The sequence below is a fragment of the Protobothrops mucrosquamatus genome, unplaced genomic scaffold, assembly GCF_001527695.2.
Source record: "Protobothrops mucrosquamatus isolate PMUCROS unplaced genomic scaffold, P.Mucros_1.0 scaffold2046, whole genome shotgun sequence".
Lineage (NCBI taxonomy): Eukaryota > Metazoa > Chordata > Lepidosauria > Squamata > Viperidae > Protobothrops > Protobothrops mucrosquamatus.
The window spans coordinates 31,979-49,479 of NW_015388153.1; the positions used below are offsets into that span (position 1 = coordinate 31,979).

The 17,501-nt window shown below is 37.6% G+C and overlaps 1 protein-coding gene across 1 annotated transcript; it reads left to right on the forward strand.

Annotated features, from left to right (window-relative positions):
- Positions 1-3,719: 3,719 nt before the first annotated feature.
- On the forward strand, positions 3,720-8,795 carry XK (X-linked Kx blood group). The gene is made up of 3 exons (XM_015823912.2): positions 3,720-3,964; positions 5,870-6,132; positions 7,966-8,795. Exons 1-3 carry the CDS (start codon positions 3,720-3,722, stop codon positions 8,793-8,795), a joined length of 1,338 nt encoding a protein of 445 aa, XP_015679398.1.
- Positions 8,796-17,501: the final 8,706 nt, after the last annotated feature.

The window sequence follows — 17,501 nt, forward strand, 5'->3', positions numbered from 1 at the left end:
AGGCATATTCCCAAAACATAGCACAGATACTTGCTATGTACATCTCTATTTATATGCACATAAGATTGCCTTGACCATATCAACATTAATTATAGCAAACTTCCCTCAGACATCTCTGCACTGATAAAGACTTCATGTTAATATTAAATTGCCAGTAGTTGTGTTTACTGCTATTAATTTGCACACTTTGACACAAGTGGTTTAGTGGTATAGCCACCAAATAGTCTTGTGATGAAAGTGATGCTACAAACTAGATAAAGCATAGACAAATCTTTCTTCATTTATAGTTGAAGTATTACTATTTTCAGCTACCTGAACTGCTCTTCACAAGTTTGTCCTAGTTTAAAAACAGATTCCTAGGTAAAAGAATATCTTACTTTTAAAAAATTGTCATTTCTGGTACTGAAATTATATAGAACATGCTCTGTTAAAACCTTGAAATAAGTTAGATTCAACAATAGCAATATAACATAACAGCATAGAAATTCATTTTGAAAGATTTCCTTGCTTCAAAAATATTTTATGATGTAGTAATATTCCTAAGTATTATATCTAACAATAGATTATTTTCTACACAATAATTGTATATAACAATCAGGAAAGTCTTAAAATTAGCTTCATGTAAAAGAGAACTAATCACAAGCATTTCATCCTATGTTTAATCTTTAATGCCATGACTGGCAAAGAAGAAATAATGCAATAATAACAAGAAGAATTAATTAATTTTTAATTCTATATTGTTAGAGAGCACACGTCACATTTACATTATCAATAAAATATTTACTCAATGGTATATGATAAAAAAAATGGGCCAGAGCTCACTTGCTTTTCAGCACTGTGGAATCTTAAACTCTCATTTATCAACTACATTCCTAAAATGTGGGTAAGCTATGATTTATTTAATCTAGTGTCATCAAAAAACACCCTCTTTTGTCTAATACACTGAGCCATAAAGCATAATTTACATTTGACACTGACTTATTTTGCAGAACACAAAATTCCATGACCAAACAATGTGGCTTAGCATGGTACATGAATTCTCTTTTCAGCTCTGAATAATATACTGTTACTATATCATCGCTACTCTCATTTGCTATTTGACTGAAATGGATTGGAACAGGCCTAAAGTCATTGTAGATCATGGAATTATTTGTGACATTAATAAATGAGTATATTTGCAAAGCTTCAGTTGGATGGCAATCTATATTAAGTTATTGTAAAATTAATTTCATATTTCAAAAGCAACAATTTATGTTGCTGTTATGTATCCACTATTGCTAATCTCTGCCTATTTGTTTCAGTGTGCTATGAACATTGCATACATTACAAAACTGTTCCTAGCTTTGATATCTACTTCTTGTCAGTTGAAATTAAGATGAATGTTCTCTGGTAGAATTGTATCTTAATGTTAAGTAAAAAAATATTACCAGTATAGTAGTTTCAACACTTTATTTCAAAAATATTCTTTGTTGTATTACTTTTGTATTGTAAACTAGGGAAGTATGTATATAAGAGAATAGGATGCTTTTTCAGCTTTTTAAAATGGTGATACAAATAGTGGTTTAGAATAACAAAATTCTTCCACCAATTGATGTTATTTATATAAAGTACATATGCTTGTTTTCCTTAATCCAAATAAAAAAGAACTATGGTGTAGACGCTGTGGATACTTTCTATGAACCGAAACCCTGCTGCTCGATTTTGCCATTTGTCTCAAGGGAAGTATTACAGAGACAGCTTTCTAAAAACAAAAACAAAAAACCCACCACCATATGATCCTTCCATAGGAAGTGGCTGCCTTAACTTTTGCAGATGAGGACTTTGCTTTGTACCTTTTGCTTTGTACTATATTAATAAACAATTACCAACCCAGACTTTTTCCCCTGTTCTGGATCAAATAATAGCTAGGGGACCTGCTGGGAAAAAACTGTCTTCTAGCCCCATAGCTTGAGGCCTATGTGCCTGCTTTTAACCAAACTCCCATGATGTCTTCTTTAATTTTAGTCTACCTAAGCCAGGGGTAGTCAACCTTGGCTCTTTTATGACTCGTGGACTTCAATTCCCAGAATTCCTGAGCCAGCTGGAAGTTGAAGTCCACGAGTCATAAAAGAGCCAAGGTTGACTACCCCTGACCTAAGCTATTTTTTTCTATCATTCTGGTGATTACTGGAAATTATTAAAATATCTCACATCCCTACCCCACACTGTGAAGAGTTATTCCACTTATTTAGTTAGTTAGTTATTCCATTATACTGATGTTATCCTACATACAGATTTGAACCAGTTTTCAATTACTGAAAAGTTATATTTAGCTACTTATTTTGAAGTGTTTTCCATCTTTGTAATTTTTGTCGTAGATATGATCTAGCATAGTGTTTCTCAACCCAAAATTTGCAACCTAACCCAAAATTTGCAACCTTAAGATATGTAGATTTCATTTCCCAGAATTTCCCAGCCACTTTCAAAAGAGCGCTTAAGCCCATGTTCAAAAGTAGCCTGAAGGAAAGCTTTTCTTGGAATGGAGCACCATTCTATGCATCCATTCTCACCCACTCCTGCTCCCTTCCATGTTAGGAAGAGTGCTTGTTTTCTTTTTTCTTTTCTTTTTTTTAAAATTTTTTTATTAATATTTTTTATTGTTTAAACCGACAAACAAAACAAAACAAAACATAATACACATATATACACAATATATATTTTAACATCAACTTCGTGACAGTATTCTTCTATTTTTTACATTTTCCCCCTTATTCTTTTTTAAAGTATTTATCCTTATTGCCCCATTATTTCTTATGCTTGTTTTCTATGGGCAGGCAACTTTTCTCAGACCGAGGAGGCAACTTTTCTGCTAGTAGATCTAGGACTGGTAAATAGCATGTGGACATGGCTACCCAACTCTGCAGAGAATAAGCAGAAGTATACATTCCCTGTTTTCTCGCATCAAGGGGAATTGCCATTTTTTCTTAACACAATTCAGATGAATGCTGAGTGGCCAACCCAATCTCAGCACATAGTTGTAGACTTTTACCACCATGAAACTGGGGGCAATTGTCACCAGGTAAATTTCTGTCCACTGAGCATCTACTACACCACAGCCTTTCTTTCTCCCCTAATATTTGGGAATACAAAGGGTATCCTAATTCGTAGCAGGTACTTAGGACGTCTGTGGAATATCTGGTTGGACGAGTCTTTATTAGTGAGTGCTGTTTGAGAAGAAGAGTAACATTCAGGGTAAAATCAAAAGACTTCACCATTCAGGCCACCTCTTCCTTTGCCTGTACAAACTAACATGGGGTATATCTGGGCTTGATTTGAGGTAGGGCCAGACTCCAGCATGTGGAAAAAAATACCGGATGCCTCCATCTTTGTTCCCCATGTAGAGAGAGTCCACTGTTCTCAAACTCCGGGAGTTAACAGACGAATCCAGCTGTGATCAGAGGGGCTCTTTTGTTCATCCCCGAGCCCAGAAAGCCGGACTCAAATGCCCGGCGCTCTCGGCGACTGCCGCAGCCCGCTCAGGCCTGACTCCTAGCGGCCATGCATCGCAAGCGCCAGTCGCTCCCTTCTTCGCCCAAGAAACCGAAGCGCCGCTGCAGAAGACGGAGATGGGCGTCAGGAGGCCTCCGCTGCGGGTCTGCCTGCCACGGCATCCGCCTTCCCTTGCAGCCCCCTGAGCCGCCGGTTGGCCTGCCGGTGGGCAGGCCGCAAAAAAAGGGGCCATGAAATTCCCGGGCTCCGTCCTCGTCTCGCTGTTCCTCTTCGTGGCCGAGACGGCGATCGCCTTGTACCTGAGCAGCACCTACCGCTCGGCTGGTGACCGCATTTGGCAATCGCTGACGCTCCTCTTCGCTCTCTTGCCTTGCATCCTGGTCCAGTTCAGCCTCGTCTTCATCCACCGCGACCTCAGCCGGGACAGGCCGCTGGTGTTGCTGCTCCACATCCTGCAGCTGGGACCCATTGTCAGGTGGGTGGGACGGTGGCTCCACCGAGGAGGAATCCCAAGGCTGGGCTCTTCTCCGGAGGGCCTTCAAGATGAATGAGGTGCCCTTGTTCGCGAATGGCACCAACCCAGGACAACAAGCGGTCACACACTGCACAGAATGGCACCGTTGGTGAGGGGGTCCAGGCTCTATAACTCGGGATGAATCCATTGCTATAGGGAAGTAGGTGGTCGGACACCTACAGCAAATAAAGAGCTTGCTCTTTGATACACCGGTAAAGCCTATTTTCCTTTTAGCTGTCTGAGAATCTTTAAAAAAAATTCATTAAAAAACCAACTTGATACGGTGTGTTAATAAATCCTTCCTTTGAATGAACTAAAGTCGATATTAATGTTTCTCAATGTTGGCAACTTCAATTCTCTCTGGAAATGGGATGCATAAAGAGAAATGGTGATTTAACTTTTAGCTAATCATTGTTTCTTGTATGCAATAAATGCTTGGTCCTGAATGGCACCAGCCCATGATAACAAGCTGTCACACATTCATGGGATGGCACGATTGGTTAGGGAGCCTTGGGCCTTTAACTCACAATGTAAAATATTAAAATTCAAAATTATCATTTGAGTATCGGGATATGAGGATTTTTAAAAGAATCAAGAATTTTAAGCCTCTCTGGCACCAATATGGTCTGTGGTATATAAGTATAGTTTGTATATATAAAATATAAATATAATACACTCTACATGGAACATCCTTGAAAAGTTGGTTCAAAATGTAGCAATTGCATGGTTCTGTGCAAGTCTAGATTAGCACACATCACCTCTCTTGTGGAAATTGCACTAATTGTTGATTTGCTTCTGGGTCCAATTCAAGGTGCTGGTTATCACATTTAAAGCCCTACATACCTTAGGGCCAGGTTTTTTGAAAGACCATATTTCCCAATTATATCTATCCAGCCCACCAAATCAGGGAGGCAGGGTACGATATGGGTCCCTTAAATCAAGACGGTCCACCTTGTGGGACCAACTATAAGCCTTTTCTATGGTGGCTCCCTATCTCTGAAACATCATTCCTATGGTGATAACACCCGCACCCATCTTCATATTCTTCTGGAGGGTCCTGAAAACATAGTTTTCCCAGTGGGCCTCATGATCCAGGCTAATATGGAGCCCATCAGGTGGTGGGTTGTTTGAATCTTGGCACCAGGGACAAGGGGGCGTTTTGGGTTTTGTTTGGGGGGTTTATTCCGTTAACCCGCCTAGCATCACCGTCAGAGAGTTGGATGGCAATATAAAATTATTTAATAAATAAATCATACAGAGTACTGTGAGATACGTGTGGTATAGGTTTAAGGTTTTTTGCTTTCTCTTTTGACTCTTGGTGAGTGTCTCAACCAGTCCCTACAGGTTTCTTGATAACATTTTTCAGAAGGTGTTTCCTATAGTCTCCTTCCTAGGACCTTGGGAGAGTGATTGACCAAAGGTCATCCAGCTGGCTTTGTGACAAAGGCAGGACTAGAACTTACAGTCTACTTGGTTTCTAGCCTGGTGCCTTAACCATTACGCCAAAGTGCTTCTCAAGATATGTGTTGGGCTATGTAAATTCAATAATGCTGAATGTGGATCATATTAGCATGTAACCAAATAGTAACATATTAAGAGAAGGAAGCTTTTCTTTAAACAATCTCTTTCCACAGGGGTGTTTGGAATATGCTGGATGTTCATATAAGATACTTAGTGCCATTACTTTGCTCTATTGTATGATCCGTAATTTTAATAATCTTAAGTATCAGTTAGCTGATTGGTGTCTATACAGATTGTCTTAGGGAGTGACAGTGGGGAAATAAATGCACATGCGATCCATTACACTTTTGAAATATGTGATAGAAATAGATAGTTGTGATAGTCTCTCTTGTTTGTTCCTTCCAGGTGCGTGGAAGTTTTTTATATTTACTTTCATGCAGGTAGAGTGGAAGAGCCCTATGTCAGTATCACTAAGAAAAGACAGATGCCAAAAGATGGACATTCAGAAGAGGTTGAGAAGGAAGTAGGCCAGGCAGAGGGGAAGCTGTTTACACACAGATCTGCATTTAGTCGAGCGTCAGTGATTCAAGCTTTCCTAGGATCTGCACCTCAGCTAACACTTCAGCTTTACATCTGTGTCCTGCAACAAGAGATCACAGCAGCTAGAAGTACGTACAACTGTTTTTTCTCTATTTATGTTTCAATAAATGCTTTGAGAAGGGAATTATAGGTAAGTAATGACTAAACCTTCTCTTTCTCTCTTTTTAGAAAGGTTCAGAAAATGGTTAAAAGAAGTTATTGTGGTGTGACTAACTTGACATATGTTGTCAGCAACATTTTCAGGCAGTTGGTACCATCATAATATTTACCATTGTTGTAGGTGCCAATGCTTTTAAAACAAATATTATATACTAAAATAAAATAAAAATGACTGCAATCTCAGATATTAGATTAGGCTAGAATTTTAAATTATTTTCAAAGTAATTTTTTTCACCTGAGACTACCAACTGAGAGCATTATACCACTCAGAGGTACCTCCAACAGAGTTTTTCAAGCAGAATGATTGATAGGGGCTGAATTGCCTATATTTGCATCAAGTCACCATTTGCTTAAACATGGCTTACTGACAAAAAACATTTGGTTAGATTTATTTTACACAATAAGCAATAAACCATACTTTATCATCATAATGTCTATATTCACAGAACTCACTAAACTGAAGCCAAGTAAACCACATTAATTAGAGTTACCTTGTGGTAAGATGTAATATAGTGATATATCTGAATGACATCTATATAAATATAACAGACTATCTAGAAGAGAGTGGACAGCCATTTGTCTAAAATTGTATAGTAAAATGGGTCTCCTGCTTGAGGTTGGACTAGAAGACCTCCAAGGTCCCTGCCAACTTTGTTATTCTATGTTCTGTTCTATTAACAGCTCCAAAAAAGGCTGTGCGTAAAGGACCCTTGAATAATCTTCCTACCAGCCAGCTGTTATATGGTTATTTTCAAACAGGATACAATGCTCTTGGAAAGGCGTACTAAATCCATCTTCAAAAAGAGCCTAAATAACAGTTGATGGGCAGTGGGAATAAGCAGCCACTTTACCATGTTCAATCCTAGTGCTGGTAGGTGTTAAACATGCTTCTATTAAGAAGAGGAGCCCGAATAACAGCTGACTGGTAGGGGATAGATTTCACAATTAAGTGATACAACAGCTTTGCACACTTTGAGATCTGAAGCTCAAATCCTTGGGCGGACTTTCGTAAAGAGGTTTGGAGAGTTGCTGAGGTGTGAGTATGATGTTTCTCTCAAGCCCTAAAGAGCTAAAATATGAAGTGTTTGACTGATCTTTTCAACCTCCCTTTGTGTACATAATGGCTTTACATAATATGGTATGCCATAAAGCAGTGTGTTTTGTTTTGGCTCAGCACAATAGTACAGGTTGTTCTTACTTAACAACCACAATTAGGACCAGCAACTCAGTTGTTAAGCAAAGTAGTTGTTAAATGGAACTGCAACTGTCCTTATGATCTTACCCAGCTTTTCTTTATTTTAAAGACCTGTGAATTGTAACAGTGAGGATTGGGCATAAAGTTCCTTTTTTCACCACTGTTGTAATTTGATGAACACGGTACAGCCGATCTTTGTGGCTTATAAGCAATAGTCTATATCCTTTCTGGGAGGTTAATAAATATAAGTTGATAATTAAGAAAGTTGTGGTTTTGTGTAATGCATTAGCCAGTCATTCAGAAAAATAGTGTAGGGTTTCTAGTATTATTTCAGATAGGTTTTTGTGCTTATTTTTATAGCTTTTCTGGAAAAATATTTTTCCATCACTAGAAATAAGTAAAAGAGGCCTGGGAAACTGCTTTATTTAAGAAAGATAATATTTTGGTGCTCTGTATGGTTTTTAATTTCCAACATAGTCCCATTCCTGCAGTTTGGACAGTGCTGGTTTTTTTAAAACCTATTGTTTGTCATATTTATTTTTCCAAGGTATCTTCATGGTTCTTTCCCTCCTGTCAATTGTGTATGGAGCATTGCGATGCAATATTCTGGCCATTAAGATCAAGTATGACGATTATGACATCAGTGTGAAACCTGCTGCCTACCTTTGCATTTTCCTCTGGAGGAGCTTTGAGATTGCAACAAGGGTGATAATCCTCGTCCTCTTCAGTTCAGTTCTTCAGATCTGGATCCTGCCTGTGGTGCTGGTGAATTTTTTTGCTTTTTTCTTTCATCCTTGGATTCAGTTCTGGCAAAGCAAGTGTACTCTGCCAGAAAACATAGAGAAGGCCTTGAGCAAAGTAGGTACCACCATCGTCTTATGTCTCCTCACTTTCCTGTATGCCGGCATCAATATGTTTTGCTGGTCAGCAGTGCAGCTGAAGCTTAATGATTCTGATTTAATTGACAAATCCCCAAACTGGAGTAGGCTGGCTTTGTACTATTTGCTGAGGTTCTTTGAGAATGCTTTTCTCTTACTAATGTGGTACACATACAAGACAGATGTCTACACATATGTATGTGCTCCAATGCTGTTCTTGCAACTGCTGATTGGCTACTGCATAGCTGTCCTTTTTATGCTTGTGTTCTACCAGTTCTGCCATCCATGCAAGAAGCTTTTTTCTTCCAATATTTATGAAGGATTGGTCATATGCTTCAAGTTTTTTTGTCATGTCTGCAAACCTCTGACATCTAGCAACTCTGTAGAAAAGGAGAACTTGAAATCCCCAGAGAATACTGAAAATGGTGCCCAGGCTAGTTACAAGGCAAATGAATCCCAAAATGGAAGCACTCAGCAGAGTGTATCTTCTAATGCATAGAGAGGGTATCTGAGTCTCACAAGACCCTGCAAAGAATAGCACTTCAGACCTTCTTTTGGTCATAAAACAGGTATAATAAATGGGATGTGTCAACGTTATATCTTAGCCAATGTTTGTAGGTTTATCGTATGCAATGAGTTTGTACAAAGGTTTCTCCTTTCAAAGGTCTTGTGCTTATTATGATAGAAAGCATGTTTTCCTAGCAAGTTGTTGCAACTTTGGTTTGATTGTGCAGAAAGTGTGTAGGTAATGTAATGCCAACCACGCTTAGCTACAGATTGTGATTATTGGGATTATGTAGTTCACGGAGCCGTGTCCAGATGCTGACAATCAAACACTTTGCCCCAGTGGGTTTCTCCTAGCTCATGTAATATGACAATGCATTGACCAAGTAACTTACTCAAGAAACATTCTAGGATTAAAAAAGTGTAATAGAAAAGGAAGGAACAGAACATCATGGACCTATTTGTTGTATCAGGGACATTCCAAACAAATCTTATTTCATTCTTTGATAAAGTGACTAAATTAGTGGACCAGGGAAATGCTGTGGACATAGTAGATTTGGATTTCAATAAGACATTTGGCAAAGTAGAATACAATCTACTTTTGGTCGGTTAAAAAAATGTGGATAGACAGCATCACTGGCAGATGGATTTATAACTGGCTGACAAATCTCACTCAGTGTGTAATCCATAATGGAAGTATATCTGTATGGAGGGAAATATGCAGTGTCGTGACACAAGGTTCTGTCTTAGGCCCAGTAATCTTCATCATTTTCATAAATGATTTAGATGAGGGAATAGGAGGGGAACTGATCAAATTTGCCAAACTGGCAGGAGTAGCCAACACCCCAGAAAATAGGCTCAAGATCCAGAAGGATCTCGATAGACTTGAACACTGGGCCCTATCTAACAAAATGAAATTCAATAGTGAGAAAAGTAAAGTTTTACACTTAGACAAGAAAAACCAAATGCACAGGTATAGTATATAGATGAAACCTGGCTCAGTAGAACTACTGTGAGAAGGATCTAGGAGTCCCAATGGACAACCACTTAACTATGAGCCAGCAGTGTGCTGCAGCTGCCAAAAAAGCCAATGCAATCCCAGGCTGCATTAACGGGTAAAATTAAGATCACATGAAGCGTTAATACTGCTTTATAATACCTTGATAAGACCACACTTGGAATACTGCATCCAGTTTTGGTCACCACAATATAAGAAATGTTCAGACTCTAGAAAAAGTACAGAGAAGAACAACAAAGATGATTGGGGTTTCAAGACTAAAACATATGAAGAACAATTGCAGGAATTGGGTAAGTCTAGTCTTGTGAAAAGAAGAACTAGGTGTAATATGATAGTGTTCCAATATTTGAGGAATTGCTACAAAGAAGAGGGGATTCAATCTGTTCTCCAAAGCACCTAAAGGTAAGACAAGAAGCAATGGATGGAAACAAATCAAGGAGAAACCCAACCAAGAACTAAGGAGAAATTTCCTGTCTGTGAGAAAAATTAACTAGTAAACAGTTTTGCCTCCAGAAATTGTGGATGCGCCATTACTGGAGGTTTTTAAGAAGAGATGGGACAACTATTTGTCTGAAATGGTATAGGATTCCCCGGTTTGAGCAGGGGGTTGGACTAGAAGACCTACAAGGTCCCTTTCATCTCTGTTCTGTTATTCTGTTTTTCACCTACTATCAAGTTTATGTAGCAAATGGTATCATTTCATCTGACTCTCAAAACTGGAACAGTTTTTTTTCTCCTGAATCCAGAATTAAACATGGAAAAATTGCTGATCTACTAAATTCATGAATTTGGTAATGCCCTGTTAAATTTTCTTTCAAAGCTGTTGAAAGAAACAAGTCCAAATCATGATCTTTGGTTGTTAATGTCATCCTTACTCCTCACTGTTAGAGGTATTTATCACGCACGCCTATTTACTCAGAAAGATATCAAGCTCAACTCAAGAAAATGTGCATTCTACTACAGCTTATGCCTCTTTGAAATACCAGACAACAGATCAAAGAACCTGATCCAAAGCTACCCGGAATGTTGAAGGGCCAGCCAGGGAACTGAATTCAACTGACAACCTTTCTATAGCTATTTATCTCATCTATGAGAATTTTTAAAAGTAGTAGAGCCTGCTTCCTTGGCCACAGTCTGACAGTTGTCCCACTATAGGGCAACTCAAATCTTGGCCTTTCAGGGCTTCATTCCAGTTCTCATTGACAGTTTTCTCAGCACCTAATTTGGGGCTGGACCCAGGCAGCTTTGCAGTATTTAAGGCCAATGCACCATAGAACTATTAACAGATTTTCCATTCTATCTTTTATATATCAAATGTACTTCTGTGCACATGTGATGAAGGACGTCATAGTTTTGTATCTGATAGACTGTTTTGCTCCGAGAATAAAAATCACTATGGAAAGCAATGACTGTATGTAATGTGTTTGTCTAGAACTGGAGTGAATGCAAGAGTGATTACAAATAATTATGGTTCNCTTAATAATTTTGTTTCTTAATTTTTTTCAGGACTGTTTCTTTGCCTACTTCCAGTTTGGGTTGATTTTAGCTTTAGTATACTATTATGTTTTTGCCTTTTTATTGCTATTGATGGGTATTCTTTAAATTACTGTGGCTGCTTTTCCTTTAAACAAAAAATACTCTGTTTTTCTCTTCTTAAAACAACTAGGTGCTTTAGAATGGTTATTTATATTTGCATTCTTGATGACTGCACAATAAACCTGATTAAAAAAACTTCATTGTGTTCTGCCAGCCATTCCCAACCTCACATCTTCTGAATTAAATAGCTGCCTACTTAAAACACTCAAGAATTTTGTTTCAAAAGCCTAGTGAATAACAGTGCAGGTTAACTAATTTGAAGAAAAATAATTTTATAGAAATTCAAATATAAACATTGTACAATGTAAGAAAAAATAGTTCTTTATAGTTAATATATTTTTATTGAGCAGGTAAAATAATGTTTCTAAATAACATATCATGTGATCTTTAGTGGGATAAGCAATATGCTAAACAAAATTAAATTTAGCAGATTAGATTTCCCTATTACGAGTTGTTGGTAGCCCAAAACAGTTATAGATTAAGGAGCATATTTGCAAAAAAAAGGTACACTGTGTTTCTTCAATGTATTTAATCAGCCTACCAAGGACTTTTGCCCACACGTTATACCCTCAATAATCAGGCAGCTACTATCAAGATATCTCTCTAGAATCTAGATTATCCTTTTCAATTCAGTTTTGTTTTCTTTCAAACTTGTTCTCGTAAGCATGCTTCTGCTCTTATCTTTCCTTTTTAGGATATTTTATGATGACAGATACGATTATCTCCATATATCCAAAGATTCAAAAATAATGATCTGAATAACAATGTGATGTGTAAAATCTGTAAAGGCTGATTGCTAAGCTTCTTTACCAAATTTTGATGCATTTGAAAGCTTCCTTCTCCTACCTTATTTTGGTGTCTTTAATAATAATAGGAATGTCCACAAGGGGGCATTCTTCTTTCAAACATAGGGTTGAACTAAAGCATGTTAAAAGTTAATGGTGCTGTTTCTTTTTTCTCTAGTTTGTTTACTGTTTATCAACTTCTTTTTCTTCCTAGTGTGGGAAGTCAGCCCCCCCCCAGAGAAGAAAATATTAAAAGGGCAGAGTATATTTCCCTAAAGGATTTTAAAAGCAGAAACCAAGTCTGCAGAGATGCAGATAATCTTGTCAGAAAGACTGGAGTCAGGAAACTGGGATTAGGAAGAAAGATCTCTAGAGTCAACACCAAAAATCTAAGAGTCATCAGCCACAGCCCCAGGGAAGCAGGATATGACCCTTGGGACATAATAGGATTAACCCACCACCATCAAACTACCAGAAAGGCACACTCAGACTCAGGTCAGAATACGTGACACAGAAAATACAAAGCTTCAAACCGGAAACAACTCCAAACAAAAGGCTCCAGAGGGTATAAAAATCCACTCCCTACATGTGCTCACTCTCTTTTTCCAGAGCCGCCTTCTTGTCTGGCTCTCCTCTTCAATAAACTGCAACCTTCTTCCTAAAGCAGTCGCCATGTTGTTTATTCCCGGCTTGGATGAATCATGATGAAGACTTTTCCATTCAACATTAGGCAGGTGCAAATCATGACTAGTAGAACTGAGATTCCATCTGGGATATGAGTGCCAAGCTGGCAGGATATACTGGATGTTTTAAAAGTAAACGGAAAGAGAATGAATAATACAATGAATGGGTGATAGGCTTAAATGATAGGAAAGGAACTGGTAAGGCATCAAATTACATGCTTCTGATATTTGTGATTTTATCTTAACTCGTTATGGATATACCTTTAAATATCTTGCTTATATTAACAACAAAATATACACAGCATGTAATCTGTTGTTACTCACTTTCACAGCTGAAAGAATGTAAGTAGTGGTGGACTTCCTTAAGGCCATCCAGTAAGGTTCAATTCAGAAAATCAAATCTAAAACCTTTTTGGCAAAACTACCTTGGATATTAAATGTATTTCTCTTTCTGATAATGCATTTAATCGGTTTTATTGTTTTCACATTTTCTCCCCATCTTGTAATTTGATTGGATTGTCCAGGGTCTTTCCAGGGTTTCTTTTTTTTAAAGTAACAGCAAACCTTTAACACTCATTTCACTTTTGAAATACACCTTTTCCTAGGTTCTGCACAAGGGTGCTCATAGTAACTTAATATGCATATAAGAGGGAGTAAAAGAATTAAATCTGAAACCTTCAGCTTCAGTGTAGGAAAGTTCTGGTACAGAAAGTACCGAAAAAAGGAAGGAGAATTTTGAACAAACAAGAACCTGGAAATATCTATTTCCATCTTTTTCTTGTGATCAGAAGGTTGCAAAATAACTGACTTTCTGACTAGTGGGAAGCAAAGAGTCTGAATATTTCACAAACTTGGTAGGTTTAAGAGGAGTGGACAGCTGGGGAAATCTGGGACTTGAAGCTCACAAATTTTAAAGTTGCCAAGTTTGAGAAACACTGTTCTAATTCTTTGCTGTCATTTAGTAGTCATCTGAAGTGTTGCAGCCCACATGTATTTCAAACTAATGGAAAATGTATTATTACCTCCAGAGAACAGTTTTATGAAATATGTTTGCTACTTTATGGTAATTAATAAACAGTGAATCATAATGCATCTCCCAACACCTTGCTAAAGAAAATCAGAGAAAAACACTGCAAGATACTGGAGGAGAAAAAAAAAATCCTAAGATTTCACATAGCAATAGCAGCTGTGTGAGGAAGAAGAGATGAAAGAAAAAACATCCTTTTGTCAGTTTTCTAATGGAGTAATTAGGACTCCAGCCTCCTATCTATCAGGTATCTTGCAGAAAATCAGGAAGAATGTTTTCCAGGATGTGCAAACTGCAGCTGAGTATATTATATTTACTGCAGAGATGATGGATTTTCAGGAGATGGGTGGATTCCTCTAAGACAGGCATGTCAAACTCGTATCGTGACTTTTTCCCCATTGCCGGCAATGGGGTGGGCGCAGTTTCAGTATGATGCATCCGGCCTGCGGTTCAGCAGTTTGACATGCCTGCTCTAAGACATATTTGGGAATATGAGGTTTTCATGGAGAGTTGATACCAATACATTTTAATGATATAAATTGGAACGTTTGTTATAACTAAGAAGCAGGCAATCTTAGTGCTTTCAATAAAAGGGACATGAATGTAAGAAATGAACAATCAAGTATGCTTAAAGCTATGCTTAAACAGAACTAACAAGATCAGGGGCCTTCAAACTTGGCCCTTTTATGACTTGTGGACTTCAACTCCCAGAATTCCTCAGCCAGCGTTTGAAGACCCCTATCCTAGATTCTCCTCCACAACAGGCTGAGTCAAGCTGAAAATTCCACCTATAAAAACAACATTTCATCAACTTTTCAAAAGTACCTGAGACAGCTATTTCTCTTTATAAATTTCATACTGCTTTGAGGTCATGTGAATAATTTGTTCAGAAATATTCTAAACTTTGAATCAAGCACTGAGAAAATTTCTGAATAAGCTTTTGATTTCATTGAAAGCATTAATTATGTCCAGAATTTTAATAAAAGTAGAATTTCTGAATGAAAGCAGCCCAGAGTTGTTTTCATTATGAGATGGGTGGCAAATAAAAGAATTAAATTAAATTAAATTTTAAAAAGTAAATACAGATAGTCCTCAACTTACAACAGTTCATTTAGTGATCATTCAAAATTACCACAGCACTGGAAAAAGTGACTTATGGCCATTTTTCATACTTACGACCATTACAGCATCCCCATAGTCAAGTTCGGACGCCTGGCAACTGACTCATATTTATGACATTTGCAGTGTCCCAGGGTCATGTGATCCTCTTTTATGACCTTCTGATGAGCAAAGTCAAAGGGGAAACCGGGTTCACTTAACAACCGTGTTATTAACAACTGCAATGATTCACTTAACTGTGGCAAAACTCATTTAACAACTGTCTCACTTAGCAACAGAAATGGACTCAATTGTGGTCGTACGTTGAGGATTATCTGTATCTTTTTCCTTAACTGTACAACACTTTTTAACATAATGACATTCAAAATAAAACTTGAAAAGCAGATTGCAATAAATTTGTCTAATTAGATGGAGAAAATGAAATTGATCATGAGGGCATAGAATATGATGATCAGACATGCCGTGGTAGTGCTGGAGTATACCAGGCGCCAGGCCAAGTGAAGTGGACGTAAAACAAGAAAAAGTGTCTTGTGCTTTCTTTGGGAGATAACCTGAGATTTGCATGTTAGCTTGAGCTCAGTTCTTGAAATCAAAACCTTGTTTTAATTGGAATGAAACTTGGAGTTATAGCACACACCTTTTTAAGTAGAGATCTTTTTAGTACCACTTTTCCAATGTAAATTAGCAGATTTCCATATTGATAACATTTGTGACACCTCTTTAGTTTAACTAAAATTGGAAACAATAGAAGTACCTAATACTCATTTTGGTAGGGCATATGATGCTTCTATTTTGGTCTACCAAAGTTTGATAGTTTAATAAAAACAAGTAATAATTATAGTCAATATGATAGTATATGGGATCTGATTAGTTTAACATATATTTTTAGAAAGCCATTTATTTTTTGCTACTTGGGTTTCATTTCCAAATTCTCTAATGTCTGCATCTGTTCCCCTTGGGGATATGAAAGTCAGCTTGAGAACAATAGGGGGTTTCAACTGCACACCGTTCAACTTGACATGTTGAGACATTTGAAGGAAGGTAAACTACTTGTTTCCATTTCTGTGAAATCTCTCTTTTTGCAGAACATACCGCAAAACTCACACTGATTCCAGCTACCTGCACCAACCAAAAGAAGACAAAATAGACTGAATTAGATTTAATAAACACTAATATCCCAATGCAGAGAGCCAACTAGGTGTAGTAGTTAAAGCAGGGGTGTCAAACTGCCGGCCCATGGGCTGGTTTCATCATACTGAAGCTGCGCCCACCTCATTGCCGGCAATGCAAAAAGAGTCACGATACGTCATGACACGTCACGTGACATGGCGAGTTTGACACCCATGAGTTAAAGCATCAGGCTGGAAAATGGGAGACTGTGAGTTCTAGTCCTGCCTTAGGCACAAAGCCAGCTGGGTGACTTTGGGCTAATCACTTTCTCCCACTCCTAGGAAGGAGTAATAGTGAACTACTGCTGCAAAACACTGCTAAGAAAACTGCAGAAACTTATACAGGCAGTCTCCAAGAATTGGACATGACTGAATAGAGGGAAAAAAAATCTATGTAAAGATTATATTTACTCAATAGATATCTAATGAATAGAACTCTCTGTTTACATTTTTACTCCATGTATGATTTCATCTCTCATCTTACTTTCCTTTAAACCAAAGTTTCTCAACCTTAGCAACTTTAACTTTAGCATGCTGGTGAATTCTGGGAGTTGAAGACCACCCATCTGTAAGTAGCTAAGGTTGAGAAACATTGTTCTAAACTAAAATCTTATTCTGACTGATACTTTTTATACTCCTCCCTCCCAATTTTATAATATTTTTTTATTTTATTTTGATGTACAGTAACCAGAACTGTAGACAGCACTCAAATCTGGTAATTCCAGAGGTTTATAAAAGGGGATTAATGTATCCACATTTTAATTTTCAGTTCCCTTTCCAATGATTTGTTAGATGGAACTTGCCTTCTCTTTACAGCAACCACTCACTGTATTGACACTGTAATCAGGCTATCTAACTCACTGCTGAGATCTATTTCCTGATCATAATCATGCCAACACCCATTCAATCAAAGGGCAAAATAAAGTGACCAAAACTGATTGAAAAGAACTAACGTAACACTCAGATTTCAAACAAGAATGCCAGATCACCAATAGGAGTGCATTCTTCAAAAACCTAGGTGAATGAAATAGATATTTTCTAATGCTAGAAAGAATAATACATTGTTTTGAACAACTATATATAAATGAAAACAATCTTATAGATAGTCTGATATCACAACCCTGCCATGGGTGTTACAACATTGCTAGAGCAAGTATGCTTTGCTCTAAAGACATGTAGAAGACAGCATCTGCAATAATTGCATTCTCTATGAGATTTGAGTTTTAAGTATGAATTTTTAAGGAGAAAAAGATGGACATTATTCTGAACACATGGACGTTTATCTAATGCATGCAAGATGAAAT